The sequence below is a fragment of the Cucurbita moschata genome, unplaced genomic scaffold (genome assembly GCF_002738365.1).
Source record: "Cucurbita moschata cultivar Rifu unplaced genomic scaffold, Cmos_1.0 Cmo_Scf00015, whole genome shotgun sequence".
NCBI lineage: Eukaryota > Viridiplantae > Streptophyta > Magnoliopsida > Cucurbitales > Cucurbitaceae > Cucurbita > Cucurbita moschata.
This window is the reverse complement of record NW_019268531.1, coordinates 382,276-398,009: the sequence shown is the minus strand read 5'-3', so window position 1 is coordinate 398,009 and position 15,734 is coordinate 382,276. Positions and strand designations below refer to the sequence as shown.

Genomic DNA, 15,734 nt, shown 5'->3' with positions numbered 1-15,734 from the left:
TAAAAAAAAAAAAAAAAAAAAAGTCTATTTCCCCTAAAAAACAGCCCAAATTTTCTACATCGTCCACAAATTACCGTTCCCCCTTCTCCAATTTTGCTCCGATTTCGCCATTCTATGGCTTTTCCATGACTTGGACGTAATTCCCGCCCTCCGCCGTCTGATCGTTTCCTCTCAACGTCGACGGCGATTCAGGCCGGTATCATGTTGATCCACGACTTGGTCTACTGGCTGTCGGAGCACCCCTCCATCGTCGGATTCCGATGGAGCCACACTCATTCATGGGGTTCCACTTGGTCGTTCCTTTTCTCTTCCATAGCCTTTTACCTCGCCTTCGCCATCGTCGTCCACCTCTTCCTCAGCCTCCTCCTTAGCCCCGACCGCACTGTCCCGCTCGGCCCCATTCCAGCCATTCATTGCCTCTCCATGGCCCTAATCTCCACCCTCATCTCCGCCGGCATCCTCCTCTCCTCCGTCGCCGAGATCCGCGACACCCGATGGTTCTGGCGGCGATCGAAAACCCCCTTCCAGTGGCTCCTCTGTTTCCCCTTAGGCACTCGGCCGTCTGGGCGGGTGTTCTTCTGGTCGTACATCTACTACTTATCCCGATTCTTCCATATGTTCCGTACAATTTTCACCATTTTTGGCCATCGGAGACTGTCCTTCTTCCAGCTCTTCAACCACTCGATTTCGACGTTTATGTCGTTTCTCTGGCTCGAATTTTCTCAGTCGTTTCAGGTTTTGGCTATCCTCTCGACCTCGCTCGTGTACGCGGTGGTTTACGGGTATAGATTCTGGACGGCCATTGGATTACGAAGGGCGTGTTTCCCTTTCGTGGTAAACTGTCAATTCGTTCTGTTGGGTTGCAATTTAGCCTGCCATGTGGGGGTGTTGATGCTGCACTTCATGAAAGGTGGGTGCAACGGAATTGGGGCTTGGGTTTTCAATTCTGTGCTCAACGGCGCCATTTTGCTGCTTTTCTTGAACTTCTATCTCAAAATTCATCTCGGTAAGTCGCAGGAATCAGTGAAGATCATCAAACACCACCCCTGTTCTTCGGGGAATTTAGAGATTCAATTGAAAGAGAAGAATCATTGATCGGTTTCCGTTTCGAATTTTGAAAAGGAATCGGTGGAATCAGATGGGAAGGTAGTGAAATTGAAATTGAAATTGAAATTGAAACTGAAATTGAAATTGAAATTCATGTATTGGAGAGTGTGAGGAAATAATTTACTCAATAATCTTGATTTTGGTGGAATTTTGGTTTTGTGAAGAGGTAATATTAACATAGGATTAAAAAAAAGCAAGTAGAATTTTGAATGGTAATTAGGTAATAAATATAATTAATATTTATAATTCATCACAGTAAAATCCTTTTTCCATAACAAAAGATTTCTTCCCTTTCATTTAGAATTTGAATATTAAACAAATTTTAATGCATGAATTATCAAAGCATTTAATATGTTTATAATTTTAATACATATTATTAATTTAAATATTTAATAGTGGAGGTTTCCTTAAAAATAAAATCCCCAAATCTATTAAAACAAATGGTGTTAGGTAGGGAAAAAAGTCAAAAACAATTTAAATGGAAATAACAAAATATTTCATCTTTTAAAAAAGTAAAAATCAAAAGAAATTAAAAGTTATTTGAATAAAAATATGTCATGGGTGACGATGAGGAGGTAAGTTGAATGACCACTTTTGTGTACCTATTAAATTGTTTTTTTTAATTCATTTTTCATAATTTTGTATTTATCATAAAAGTTAATTATTAAGAGTGTTGGACGAACACGACTCTCCACGATGGTACGATATTGTCCACTAACTCTCATGTCTTTACTCTCATAGTTCTGCTTTAGGCTTTCCCAAAAGCCTAGCACCAATGGAGAGAATATTAGTCATTTTTTACTGTGCCTTTGAGAAGGCTTAATTTCTTTTCTTTTGGAGTCCTTTGTTCGACAACGACGGCTTTGATACAATATTAGACGAACACAACTCTCCACAATGGTATGATATTGTCCACTTTGAGCATAAGCTCTCATGATTTTGATTTGGGCTTCCTTAGAAGGCCTCACAGGAGAGAGTATCTCTTGATTATAATCCCATGATCATTCCCTAAACTAGCAGTGGGACTTTCATCATCCAACACATCCAACCTTAAGAAATATTTTTATTTTATATAGTTGAATTGTGTTGTTTGAGTTACTTAAAAATATATATATATATATATATATATTTATCCTATCAACCTATTATTAACCTTCGTTACTTTAGGCGATGATCGATGTTCTAGATTGCATACATTGGAATGGAACTTATCGGAAAAGGTAGGATTCTATATTTTTATCAACAACATATACTTTACTAGTTGAGTTATGGCCAAATTTGGCCTCTTATTATTTGTTAGCCTCTAGCCAAACACTATCCTTACGATACATCATTGTTAATCGCATCATTACGACATGTTTTGACTATCAATCGAATTACCGGAACAAGGTGAAACACTTAGAAAACACTTGTTCTAAAATACTTCGATCACAATACTTTTCTACTAAATATATATATATATATATATATATATATATATATATATATATATATATATATATATAGTAAGATTAGAGAGGATTAAGACTTAAAAGTATGTATTTTTACATTTAAGAATGGGTGGAACTCATGTGAAAAGTGACAAAAATGCTCATCTTCTGTATACCCTTTATGCAATTTGAGGATTTGAATCACTACGGAGGCGATTGTATTTATGGACATCAAAATTGTGGAGCTTCATCAGATTCTTCTGCTTGGCGACGAAGCGGCTTTGGTAGAGCCCTTCAAAAGAAGGCTCTTTGGAAGTGGTCAAAAAGAAGGCGTACCCACCCATGAAATATGTGGACGTTATGAAGTAGCATATGGGTTCCATCACGTCCCAACTCAGTTCCCAAAATGTCAGCCTCATCAGCGCTGCCGTTTGAGCCACCAGAAACCCTAGCCCCCACCGCAGCTCGCGGCGGACTTGGCGCCCGGCTTTCCCGTCGATCATCGCCTTCTCTTTCTCCAATTCTTCTAGCTCCTTCTTACTTATTGGGTCTTCGCTGTTCATTCCTAGCGTGGGAATCAAGCAACCGATTGATTTTGCTATCTGGAAACAAAAAAGTCAAAAGGGGTTTGTCAAAGTTTCTTTTTTTAAACTAACGGTAAGAGTATTTTTGACATACCTGTTCGGGATGGAGAAAGACCACGTTTCCGAGTATGATAACGGCACCGGACTCATCAAGCCTCTTGGCCAATTCAACGCCATAATCTTCATCTCCATCTGAATTATCTTCGCCACAAATTCGAACAAATTCCCGATACGTAATCCGGCCCGTCGGAATCTCCTTCAATTTCCTCTTCATTCTAACCACCTCCGCCAATCTCACCAACTTCCTCGTCTCCTCCACCGTGAGTCCATCCAATTCACCCGGCGCCGGCGCCGGCGGCTTCAATCCATCTAGAAGAATCCTATCGCGAGAAACAAGCTGCTCCATCGCATTCCCGAATCCAATCGGCAATGAGGGAAGCGATCGGGTGAATGTGGAGGGAGGGGGAAAATTGGGCCTCTGATGAAGGAATCGCCGGAATATTCCTTGATCTCCGGGATCGAGTGGGAGTTTATTGGCGGAAGTGTTAAAGAATAGCCGATTGGAGGCGTTGAAGAGGCGGCGCGCTAGGGTTTTCGTGGACGCCATTAACAGAATCAAAAACGAATTTTAATTGGAGAGTGGCAGAAGCCAATAGGCAGGAGCACGCAATGAACTTGGAGTTTCCCGTTCCCTTCCTTTATATATATATAGCCGTCCCGCACCTTCACCGGCAACCGGACGCCGCGTTTTATTTATTTTCATAATTATCATAATCAATTGGATTAAAACGCGAGATTTTGATTTTTTTTCACTTTTCACCGACAATCAAAATCACGTACGCGGCAGCCGGTGGATCTAATCTCCCCAAAATCGATATTTTATCTAATTTCAAATTAAATAAATAATTAACTTTTTCATAATCCAAATATTTATATTTTTACTTAATACAATCAAAGGTAGTCATAAATTTGATCCACACGACGTGATTATCCAAAAATAATATTTTTTTTAAAAGAAAAAAATATTTATCTCGTTTCAAATATTCCTTTATTCTTTTTTATCCTAAAATTTAAACATTTAATTTTTTTTAAAATAATAATATAAATTATAGGCTTGAAGATTAAGATAAGGATAAGCCAAAAAAAAAAAAAAAAAAGGCATTTGTTCGTTCGGGTGCAAGTCAGGTATATGAAGCATAGTGGTTATTTCGTTTCTAATTGGACGCGCTTTACACGTGTAATCTAATTGGCTATAGATGCGTCATTATCCTAAATTCATATCACCTGACTCACAAACAAAAATATATTATTATTAATAATATTATCTCTTTTATTCCCACTTTCTCCTTTATAAATTCCAATTTCTCGTCACGTTTCTCTGATTTTCCGCGAGTTTGGAGCTTATTTCAAAGATAATATATTTTAAAAATAAATCAAATTTTATTTCCAAATTTTCGGCCCCCCCAAAAGGAAGGGATTTCACAGATAGGCTTTAAAATGGTCAACAAACCATTAAATACAATTAATATAAAAAATAAATAAAATAAAAGAAATTCAACGCATGGGGGAGTTGGTTGAGTTGACGCAAACGTGTCGCCACATATATACCACTCTCCCTTCGTATCCCTATCCTTTTGGACAGACCGCCGGTGCCGACACTAAATAAATGTCAAAAGGGGTTTCTGTTTCTTATATTATTATTAATTTATTAACTTATCAAATTACGAAATTGGTCTTTTAAAATTATGTAGGTTAATAATTATGACGTGAATTGAAATGGGGTAGCAAAATTATCGATTAAGCTATTAAATATAAATTTTATTAGATGTGATTATTTTGTGGGTAATTTTGATTAATACAATTTACAGAATTTATATAATTTAAAATTCAATGGAAGAAGTGTAGGACAAGTAATATACCACGTGTTTCTTGCTTCATAAATGCCTGTCAAAAAATGTTTGAATAGTGTCACGTGCTGTCAATAATAGATTAAAAAATCGTTTGTGTATTATTAAAATTCATTTATGTGTTAGTGTCACGTGCTGTCAATAATAGATTAAAAAATCGTTTGTGTATTATTAAAATTCATTTATGTGTTTTTGATGTTTGTGTAATTCAGTCAACTTTATTTTTCAAATTAATAATATATATATATATATTTTTTAAACTTAGATATATAATTCTTTTTTATTTTTTATTTTTTTATTTTTTTAGTATTTGTATTAGTTAATATAATTTTGAAAATTACTGATCTCCAGCCGCAAGTTGAACAAACTGACCAAAAAGCCTCCTTCCATTTCAGAGATTACACGGTGCAGAAGGCTAATTTTGTCAATTAAGCGGAACGACGCCGTTTCGCTGTGTGACCCACTCGGATTAGCGAGCCCATGCGTTATTCTCTTCTCGCCGGCGGAAAGCGGCTCCGGCCGGTGCTCGGTCTCGCCGCATGCGACCTCATTGGTGGGGACGAGTCCGACCTTCAAGCACTTGGCGACAGAGACGGTGGCGGACGTGTCGCCGGAGAGACTACGTGTTTTGGTACCCGAAATTAATTGNCAAAAAAAAAAAAAAAAAAAAGGCATTTGTTCGTTCGGGTGCAAGTCAGGTATATGAAGCATAGTGGTTATTTCGTTTCTAATTGGACGCGCTTTACACGTGTAATCTAATTGGCTATAGATGCGTCATTATCCTAAATTCATATCACCTGACTCACAAACAAAAATATATTATTATTAATAATATTATCTCTTTTATTCCCACTTTCTCCTTTATAAATTCCAATTTCTCGTCACGTTTCTCTGATTTTCCGCGAGTTTGGAGCTTATTTCAAAGATAATATATTTTAAAAATAAATCAAATTTTATTTCCAAATTTTCGGCCCCCCCAAAAGGAAGGGATTTCACAGATAGGCTTTAAAATGGTCAACAAACCATTAAATACAATTAATATAAAAAATAAATAAAATAAAAGAAATTCAACGCATGGGGGAGTTGGTTGAGTTGACGCAAACGTGTCGCCACATATATACCACTCTCCCTTCGTATCCCTATCCTTTTGGACAGACCGCCGGTGCCGACACTAAATAAATGTCAAAAGGGGTTTCTGTTTCTTATATTATTATTAATTTATTAACTTATCAAATTACGAAATTGGTCTTTTAAAATTATGTAGGTTAATAATTATGACGTGAATTGAAATGGGGTAGCAAAATTATCGATTAAGCTATTAAATATAAATTTTATTAGATGTGATTATTTTGTGGGTAATTTTGATTAATACAATTTACAGAATTTATATAATTTAAAATTCAATGGAAGAAGTGTAGGACAAGTAATATACCACGTGTTTCTTGCTTCATAAATGCCTGTCAAAAAATGTTTGAATAGTGTCACGTGCTGTCAATAATAGATTAAAAAATCGTTTGTGTATTATTAAAATTCATTTATGTGTTTTTGATGTTTGTGTAATTCAGTCAACTTTATTTTTCAAATTAATAATATATATATATATATTTTTTAAACTTAGATATATAATTCTTTTTTATTTTTTATTTTTTTATTTTTTTAGTATTTGTATTAGTTAATATAATTTTGAAAATTACTGATCTCCAGCCGCAAGTTGAACAAACTGACCAAAAAGCCTCCTTCCATTTCAGAGATTACACGGTGCAGAAGGCTAATTTTGTCAATTAAGCGGAACGACGCCGTTTCGCTGTGTGACCCACTCGGATTAGCGAGCCCATGCGTTATTCTCTTCTCGCCGGCGGAAAGCGGCTCCGGCCGGTGCTCGGTCTCGCCGCATGCGACCTCATTGGTGGGGACGAGTCCGACCTTCAAGCACTTGGCGACAGAGACGGTGGCGGACGTGTCGCCGGAGAGACTACGTGTTTTGGTACCCGAAATTAATTGGAATCGAAAAGTCGAAGGAATTTGCAGAGAAATTGAGGAGAGAGAAGGAGCCGTTAATTGCATTGTCCAATCACAAGCTTACAGGCATGATTAAAATTCAACCAAATAAATTTTAATTATTGAGCTAAAAGAAAAATAAATTTTATTCACCAAAATTAATAATTAACTTTTAAAAAAATTTCCATAAATATAAATTTATGGAAATTTTGTTTAATAAATTTAACAATAAATATCTAAATAATAATTTAACCAAATAATGACGATAATTTAAGGGAATTAAAAAAAAAACCTTAAATTAGCTCAATTATTGCATTAAAAAAAGAAGAAGGATAATATAATATTGAAAAACGGAAAATCAGCGTAACAAAAAAGCAGAAGAAAAATTCGGGGATTGTGTGACAGTCCAATCGAAGGCGGTATTTATTTGTTGACCGTAGGGCTCAGCCACGCTCGCCAAATCGCTCCTTCTTCCTCTCCTACTTCTTTCCCGCGTCTGCAACTCAGACCTAAATTCCCTCTCCTCTATATTGCTATCACCTCACAGGTTTGCTTCTTTAGATCCCCCTTTTTCCCCTCTCGATTTCGGGTTTCTTGCAATTTCTTCCTCCCCAGGTTCTTTCTTGTGTTGTTTATATCGCCTTCTTTGTTTATTCAATTTTGGGTTCGTTTTCTATTGCGTATTTGCAATATAGGCTGTGGGTGGCTCGATGTTAATTAGAAACGTAATTCTTATTTGATTACTCGCGGGATCGCATTGTCATTGTGGAGTCTCCGGTTTGAACTTTTGTTGTTTTTCGTTTTCTAAATCGAGATTTGATTATGCTTATTTGTTTTGGACAGTTTTTGGTGTTGGGATTGTGCATAATATTATCAGTTTCGATGCGAATGTTTTGTTTGTTGATTCGGTCTGGAGGTTTTCGTTGGTAGCCTCGATTCTAAGTGGTGTGTTCTTTGTAGAGAGGTTTTGGAGGTTCGGAACCTCATTCTTTGCCTTATTTGATTGCCATGTAGATTTAGTTTGAGATCTTGTAGGCAATTGGGATTTGGGATTGTCTGAGATCTCTTAGTCAGGAGTCCACGACTGATGCCGTGTGCTTGAAGAGGTTGCATCCACTCTTCGTGGGAGATGCAGATCGCCTTCACAGGCCTCTCTCTCGATTGTGTTGTGAAACTTTTTTTTATTAGAGAGGATCGGAAGGGGTTTTCAACACATGGAGGATGGTTTTTGAAGGAGGTCTGGAGAGCGTCTTATTCTTGGGTGGTTTGACCTTGTTTGCTCGTGGCATCTTTGTGTTGTTTCGTTCTCGTTAACAGAAGTTGGTTTCTGAGAGAATATAACATATGTATGGGGTGTAATTGCATATTCTGCTGCAGGAATATGATTAAGCTATTTAAAGTCAAGGAGAAGCAGAGAGAACTTGCTGAAAATGCTATTAATGGGATACCTACAAAGAAGCAAAGTGCTGGGGAATTACGTCTTCACAAAGGTTTGGCAATTTAGAAAGTTTATCTGGTTCTTTATATTTAAATGAGAAGCAACGAGGTGAATGTGTTTGAAATTAGTTCAAGTTGGTTCCATGCATCAATAATAGATTTTGTGTAGTACATTTGAAGATTCTTTTTTGTGTATTGTACGTTGTCACGCCAGTTAAATTGTATAATATATTACAAACTTTAGCATATTCTTTTCTGATTAAGTGGCTTTAGACTTCATGTACGAATAAGAAGTCTTATATTCAAATACCATATGTGTCCCATGCACTTATGATAGTGTATTACTGTTTGATGTTGTTATACGATGCATGAGTGTCCTGAGTTTATGTAGAGATGGATGGTCATTATTTGATGTTAAATAGGATAATATATTGCGAACTTTAGCATATTTCTGAAGACCTTATTTTTTTATTAAGTGGCTTTAGATTTCTTGTTCAAACTGGAAGTCTTATATTCAAATGCCATTTTCCCCAATGTGTCCCATGCATGTACAATAGTGTATGATTATTTGACGTTGTTCTAAGATGCACGAGTATCCTGAGTTTATATAAAGATGGATAGCCGGTCTGTATTTTACAAACTTTTTGTAATTTGCTTGCCGTAGCGAGCAGTTAACAGGAATGTTTGAGTGCACAAGAATTTTCATGTATTATGCTCCTAGGCTTACTTCCAATGATTATTTCTTTCAATTTTTTCATTTAGACAAAATATTTTCATTGGTAATTTTGAAAGAGATTTAGTCGAAGATATCTGGTTATTCACTAGGGAATTGAGTGCTTGTCCTTTTGGCGGCTCATAGTCGCATTTTTTCCACTTTCTGCTAGACCACTTTTATGAGATCCTAGAAAAAGGCAATTATGTGGAAGCCTGCCTGGTTGGAAGTGATAGTGAACCTGCAATGGTTCTTTATGTTCGTAACACTGGGAGAAAAATAAATGAGAGGTTGTCCTAGTGGGGAGTTACTTGTGTAAACTTTTCAGATGCATGGGGCATGCCAATGCAAAGAATTAATACCTTTTCTTGATGTGTGATGGTATGGGAGTGAAAAAACAAAACGACCTTTCCATTAAGTAAAAGTTGGTGGTCATTAGAAGTGAATTTTGATTTTTTCCTCTAAATGAGCCATTTTGAAACTTTCAAACAGTCACAATTCTATTGAGTGACTGTTATTAAATTGGTTGACTTAAGCAGGACTGAAATTTTGCTTGTGTTATGAAAAGAAGTGTTCCATCCTAAGATATTATCTGTTTCTTAGATGTTAATAAAGTTTGTTATCGTTTATATGATGTTGTCTTATCAGATTCAGTAATGATGGGGTCATTAGTGCACTAAATAACCTCCGTCTGTCAATAGCTGAAAGAAAACATACACTAGAAGCCCTGGAGTGGCCTATTTGTATTTTTCTTTTTATTTTTTCCGCTTCTTATATATCATATGACTTATTGGTTGAGAGTGAGATCCAAATTTCACGTCCTTTTTGTCATTTACATGCGATTCTTTATTTAGATGGTTTCTCCAATTGCATTTGATACGAGTCATACTCCAGCATATTGCCCTGAAGTCTGTTTATTCAGTTGGAGTTGATAGTCAACTTATGTGTCTCTGCTAATTTGAGATATCGAAACCTTGTTAGTTAGTTACTGTTGGTACCTAATCTGTTGCAGATATTAGTGAGCTGAATCTACCGAAATCATGTAACATAACCTTTCCCAATGGCAAGGATGACCTCATGAACTTTGAGGTGTCAATACGACCTGATGAGGGATATTATTTGTAAGAATTCATTCTATTTTCTCTGAGATCCATACTCGAGCAATCTTTAGTTTAAACTGTTGCCTGCTAGTGGAGTGCTTTCCTCTTTTTTTCTTGATATATAGAAAGAAAATTGCAAGTTTCTGAAAAGTTCAGGAGCCATGTTCTCTCCCACAAACTAATTCTAGAAAAATGTTCATCCCAAATTCTCTTACTCCATCCTTTTATGCCTTCCACTAACTAACTCCAAATATGCATTCCTGCCTTCCTAATAATATTCTTAATGTTGTGCCTACTAATTTTCCTAATTGCTTGCTTTTCTCTGAATTACAGAGGAGGCACATTTTTTTTCTCCTTTACAGTTTCCCCCATCTATCCGCATGAAGCACCTAAAGTCAAATGCAAGACAAAGGTAAACCTGGATGGCTCCTTACCCATAGAATTTGATCCCTCGAGTACAGAGGAAATTTTCTTCGTATGGTAATTATTTACACTTTATGCAGGTTTACCATCCAAACATTGACTTGGAAGGAAATGTGTGCCTCAACATATTGCGGGAGGATTGGAAGCCTGTTCTCAATATTAACACTGTTATTTATGGACTCTACCATCTGTTCACGGTATAGATTAGAAAGATTTGTAGAAGGCTGCAGTTTAGTGAATTTTTAACATCATGAGTTGTCTTCTTACCCTGTTTTTTTTTTTTTTTTTTTTTTTCAAATATTTGTACCAGGAACCAAATGATGAGGACCCACTGAATCACGATGCTGCTGCAGTTTTAAGGGACAATCCCAAGTTGTTTGAATCCAATGTGAGAAGGGCTATGGCTGGGGGTTACGTGGGGCAGACCTTTTTCTCACGTTGTATGTAACACACACTCTTCATCCTTCCCGTTCATCTTTTCCTGCGCTGTATGTAGCTAGCTTTCGTCTCTTGGTACATCAAGTGCTCGTTTAGAGATATCACCTACCCAATGGACTTAGTGATGTTAATGTGTAACATTTCTTATTGTTAGTGTTAACATGGTTATATTTTCCGCAATATTTTGGATGGAAGCCTTCCAGCCAAGGCTGGGGCAGGCTAGTCTCTTAAGATTGGTTTTGTAGATAACTTCCAAATTTTGTCCCATCCCCTATTCCTCCTCAGCCTACTTGTGGCCTTTTTTTCTAGAGTTTTAGAAATGAACATATGTGGAGTGGGGAATGATTAGGTAAATGATTTTCCATTTGATTTTGTATTCATTAGAATTTGAATCCCCAGCCACCAATTTAGAAGTTGGAAAGGCTGATAGAAGGGTGAGTTAGTGAAAAGAATGGTCTCCAGCTTAGCTTATCCAGACCTAACAGTCACACTTTTAGTCAAAAGATTAATTTTTTCTTAAAGTGATTCATAGATCAAGAAAGAATAAAAGGCGGTTTACAGGGATGGTTATGCAATGTGTTTTTTCGTACTTATCCCTGCTATCAACCTAGCCACTTTATGTGGATATGGGTTGATAGGAGGCGGGGAAGGGTAGATGATGTTGAAAAGGATGCTGTAAGATGCTCATTTCTTATTCTAATATCAAAATCCAGGGTGTGGGATCTTCATTTAAAGTTCATTAGGTTGGTTTATGAATATGGACAAACACAGCACATGGACGACATGCACATACAGATTCCATTATTAATATTCCAAAAGTTATTTTCATTTCAGGACAGAGTACAAAGATATTAATAGTCCTTTTCCAAAAATTATTTATTATTATTATAAGAAAAAGAATTGACTACCACAATAACAGTTAAATTATTAAACAAATCTATTTAATAATTTTTTTTTTTTTTTTTTTTTTTAGAAATGGCAAGAGTACCCGATACATCATTTTCACCGTGTATTTCATTTATAAATTTTACTGAAAAATTGCGTTGACTTCCTTTTTTTGTTGTGGTTGAAAATGGTATTAAAAAAAAAAAATCAAAATACGCGTGCTCACAACATGTCACGTAGGGGCCCAAAATTGAGGCTTCTGAATGTTCCATACACGTGGCGCTCATTCTGCCCCTCCCCCATCTCTGCGGCGTTACATGCAACAAATTCTTAGCAAAAATGATTTTAGTAATATTTCTTTGAAAAGTATTAAATTCGTAGTAATTTATTAATTTATTTTAGATAATTTTTCTAAATTATTTCCACTTCTTGCTTAACATAGCGTAGTGTAGTGCATTTTGTCCAAATTTGAAAATTGATAAAATATATTATTTCTTTTTTAAAAATGAAAAAAATTAATTAGTTGAGTTGAAGGATAAAAAAAAACTGCTTTGCTTTTCTTAATAAAAGAACAAAATTTATTAAGGAGTCGTTTCCACCAATGCAGTTGAGCCACGTATACAATTGTCCATATTCAGGTCCGGATTTAGGTTGCGAGCGATTTTAACGGCAAGCGAAGGTTCGGGTTAGAAGATGTCGACGGAGGCACACAGTACGATAGCGCCCGTGACCGTGACCGTGAGTGAATTCGCGCGTGATTTTGCTGTACTGGCCACGTCATCATGAGGCACATATTGACACGTGTCATCATTTTTTCCCATATTAGGGTTCCGAGTCGGCGTTCTCTGGTTCGAGGCAGCTGCTTTGGTTTGTCTGTGTGGTTCCCTCTCCTCCCTGACTTTTTGGCACAATTTCTTCGCAAAATCTCTCTCTCTCTCTCTCTCTCTCTCTCTCTCTCTCTCTGCGTCTCTCTCTCGGTCCAATCAAATTTCCACTTCAACTACTTTGCCCCTTCTGCCATGTCTCCGCCGCCTACACTGTTGCACGATACCGCAAATAACTGAAATCTCATAACCTGTAAGTTTCCCTTTCTTCGTTTCTGTTTTCCCCAACTTCTTGCGTGTTTTGATTTTGTAAGTTGGACTTGTAATAGCTTGCTTGCGTTTCGTTTTTCTTGAAATTTGTGTCGTAGCGGTATGCTCTTTTTTGCTGGCAATTATATCGCGGTTTGGCAGACATGATGGCAATAAATTCTGCCACATCGTGATTCCGGTTACGCAGAAATGGGCACTTTCAAAGCTTCTAAAGTAGTCTTTTCGAGTTTGCGGTTCTTTCTCTTTAGTTTCAGTTATTTTGATGTCGTCCAAATCTTGGATGGATAAAGAGATGTTACACAGAATTGCATTTTGTGTGCTTGTATTTGGGATATTTATGTGTAAACTGTAGCTTCGTAAGTGGTAGTTTCAGGGATCACTTGTTCAATATTTGATATTTGCCTTTTCATGAATCGAGATGCGGAATTCTACCCTTGATGCTTGGTGTTGAAATTGTATTTTTTTTTTCAAAAAATTAATTTAGTTAAATACTTCAGGGTCGCGGCCATGCCTGTCTTTCAGAATTTTGGGTTAGTTGGAATGGGTTAATATATTTGGAAGCCTACTAGGCTGCCCCGGATCCGTATCCTGATTTGTGATTTTTTCATCATCATTTCCCGTCTCTGTCTGGAATTGGAATATCTAGCTTTTCTACTAGCATATGGCAGAAGACAGTCCAAGGATTGGTGGGATTTCTTCTGGATTGGCTGTTATTTTAAATGATAATGATAACAGAGGGAGTTCATCAAAAGGCCGGTGTTTTTCTTATTGTGATGAATTCAATCATCAATCTGTGGAGCGGACTCTTGAATATGTATTTGGTCTCCCCAACAAATCCATTGATTCTGTGACTAGTCCAATTGATACGGCTTTTATTCGTTCTATCATAAAGAATAGATTCTCCGAACTTGCTCATCCAATTGCTTCCTCTGGCGTGGGAAATGGCATATGTATTGTTGATAATGGCTTGGGATCCAATGTAGTCTGTATCGAGAAAGTTAGCATCTGTGGTGATATTAGGATAGTTAAGCCGCCATCACTTGTAGAAAGTTTTTCGATGTTCAGCAGTGCTAGGGCTAATGCTTGTGTCTGGAGTGGAAAATGGATGTACGAAGTTATTTTAGAAACTTCAGGCATACAACAGCTTGGATGGGCAACTCTTGCTTGCCCTTTCACTGACCACGAGGGTGTTGGTGACGCAGATGATTCCTATGCTTTTGATGGGAGAAGAGTTCGCAAATGGAATAAGGAAGCTGAGAGGTATGGTCAGTCTTGGGTTGTTGGTGATGTCATTGGATGTTGTATTGATTTGGATAGAAATGAAATCTCGTTCTATAGGAATGGCATCTCACTTGGGGTGGCATTTTCTGGGATCCGCAAAATGGGTCCTGGTATTGGATATTTTCCAGCAATATCTCTATCTCAAGGAGAGAGATGCGAAATAAATTTTGGCGCTCGCCCCTTTAAATACCCTATTGATGGCTACTTCCCCCTTCAAGCACCCCCATCGGTAAACAGTTTTGCTTCCCATATGCTGAAATGCTTGTTGAAGATATTGGAAGAGAAACGTATAGAATGCCTTGAGATTAACTCTGTTGAGAAATTGAGGAGACTAAAAAGGTTTGTTTCAGTTGAAGAACTATTTCATCCTGTCTCTATTGGAATTTGTGACGAATTCTTCTCTGCACTTGAAGCCGATGCAGATTGTATTGAGTATATTGGATGGGGTCCTTTTTTTTCGTTCATGATGGAAGTGTTTGGACCACAGCCACCACACAATCACTCAAGCTTAGATAGAATTATTGATGTCCTCCTAAGATGTCAAGGCTCCCTTGCATTATTTGAGCATTTAATTAACGCCCTTTCATGCAGCTGTAAGACATCACCGCTAGTTTTAACTGAGTGCCCATATTCTGGATCATATTCCTATCTTGCATTGGCTTGTCACATCTTCAGACGAGAAGAATTAATGGTTCTTTGGTGGAAGTCGGTTGATTTTGAATTCCTCTTCGAAGGTTTTTTATCACGGAAGAATCCAAATAAGCAGGATCTTGAGTATATGATGCCCTCGGTTTGGTGGCCTGGTTCACGTGAGGATGTGTCTCATGAAAGTAGCATGGATTTAACTACAACAGTTCTATCTGAAGCAATCAATCAGGTACTTGTTCAATTCCACCTTTTTTTTGTGGCCTTAAGAATTTGTATGGTTAGTATTTATTGGCATCCATTGAGTTGATGTGTCCTGTGTAATTGATATTGTTGTTCATGGGGGGAAAAAGTCAACCAAAGTATGCTTGTTGTACTCATACACGAGAACCAAAAGTTTTAATTACTACCGAGGAAAGATGGACATCCTTGGGAAATCCCTTTCTGAAGTATTAATTAAGATATGAACTACTTGATAATTTAATTATAGTTAAACTCATGGGTGGAAATATTATCAATAAAATATCTTTGTTGGTTCACGATTTTTCTTTTCAAGGGTCTTTGTCTGTATGCTTGATTTGGCCTTTGCCAAGAGTGCTAATTTTTTCAGAGCTTTGTATTTTCTTTAGTTTTTTTTTTTTTTTTTTTTTTTTTTTTTTTTTTTTTTTTTTTTTTTTTTTTTTTTTTTTTTTT

At 36.9% G+C, this 15,734-nt stretch overlaps 4 protein-coding genes across 7 annotated transcripts in view; 3 read left to right on the top strand and 1 right to left on the bottom strand.

Annotated features, from left to right (window-relative positions):
* The first annotated feature begins 13 nt into the window (after positions 1-13).
* Positions 14-1,255, top strand: LOC111452998 (elongation of fatty acids protein 3-like). The gene is made up of 2 exons (XM_023093906.1): positions 14-1,154; positions 1,185-1,255. The coding sequence occupies exon 1, from the start codon at positions 202-204 to the stop codon at positions 1,093-1,095; it is 894 nt and encodes a 297-aa protein (XP_022949674.1). The 5' UTR covers positions 14-201; the 3' UTR covers positions 1,096-1,154; positions 1,185-1,255.
* A 1,363-nt stretch (positions 1,256-2,618) lies between these two features.
* LOC111452996 (calcium uniporter protein 3, mitochondrial-like) lies at positions 2,619-3,810 on the bottom strand. The gene is made up of 2 exons (XM_023093905.1): positions 3,216-3,810; positions 2,619-3,139 (listed from the first exon to the last, which is right to left on the bottom strand). The coding sequence occupies exons 1-2, from the start codon at positions 3,726-3,728 to the stop codon at positions 2,717-2,719; spliced, it is 936 nt and encodes a 311-aa protein (XP_022949673.1). The 5' UTR covers positions 3,729-3,810; the 3' UTR covers positions 2,619-2,716.
* A 3,588-nt stretch (positions 3,811-7,398) lies between these two features.
* Positions 7,399-11,367, top strand: LOC111453848 (NEDD8-conjugating enzyme Ubc12-like). Of its 2 annotated transcripts, none has more exons than XM_023095118.1 (6): positions 7,399-7,573; positions 8,404-8,516; positions 10,188-10,296; positions 10,609-10,687; positions 10,779-10,895; positions 11,009-11,367. In XM_023095118.1, the coding sequence occupies exons 2-6, from the start codon at positions 8,408-8,410 to the stop codon at positions 11,144-11,146; spliced, it is 552 nt and encodes a 183-aa protein (XP_022950886.1). In that variant the 5' UTR covers positions 7,399-7,573; positions 8,404-8,407; the 3' UTR covers positions 11,147-11,367. The 2 variants fall into 2 exon arrangements, with proteins under 2 accessions (XP_022950886.1, XP_022950887.1); XM_023095119.1 differs by lacking the exon at positions 7,399-7,573 and adding an exon at positions 7,618-7,641.
* Positions 11,368-12,973: 1,606 nt separating this feature from the next.
* The window catches only part of LOC111453245 (E3 ubiquitin-protein ligase RKP), a 15,447-nt gene continuing 12,686 nt past the window's right edge, over positions 12,974-15,734 (top strand). For all 3 annotated transcript variants that reach the window (XM_023094271.1, XM_023094269.1, XM_023094270.1), the window contains exons 1-2: positions 12,974-13,098; positions 13,613-15,273. In XM_023094271.1, coding sequence (XP_022950039.1) covers positions 13,777-15,273 — 1,497 coding nt within the window. In that variant the 5' untranslated portion in view covers positions 12,974-13,098; positions 13,613-13,776. The remainder of the gene's footprint in view (positions 13,099-13,612; positions 15,274-15,734) is intronic.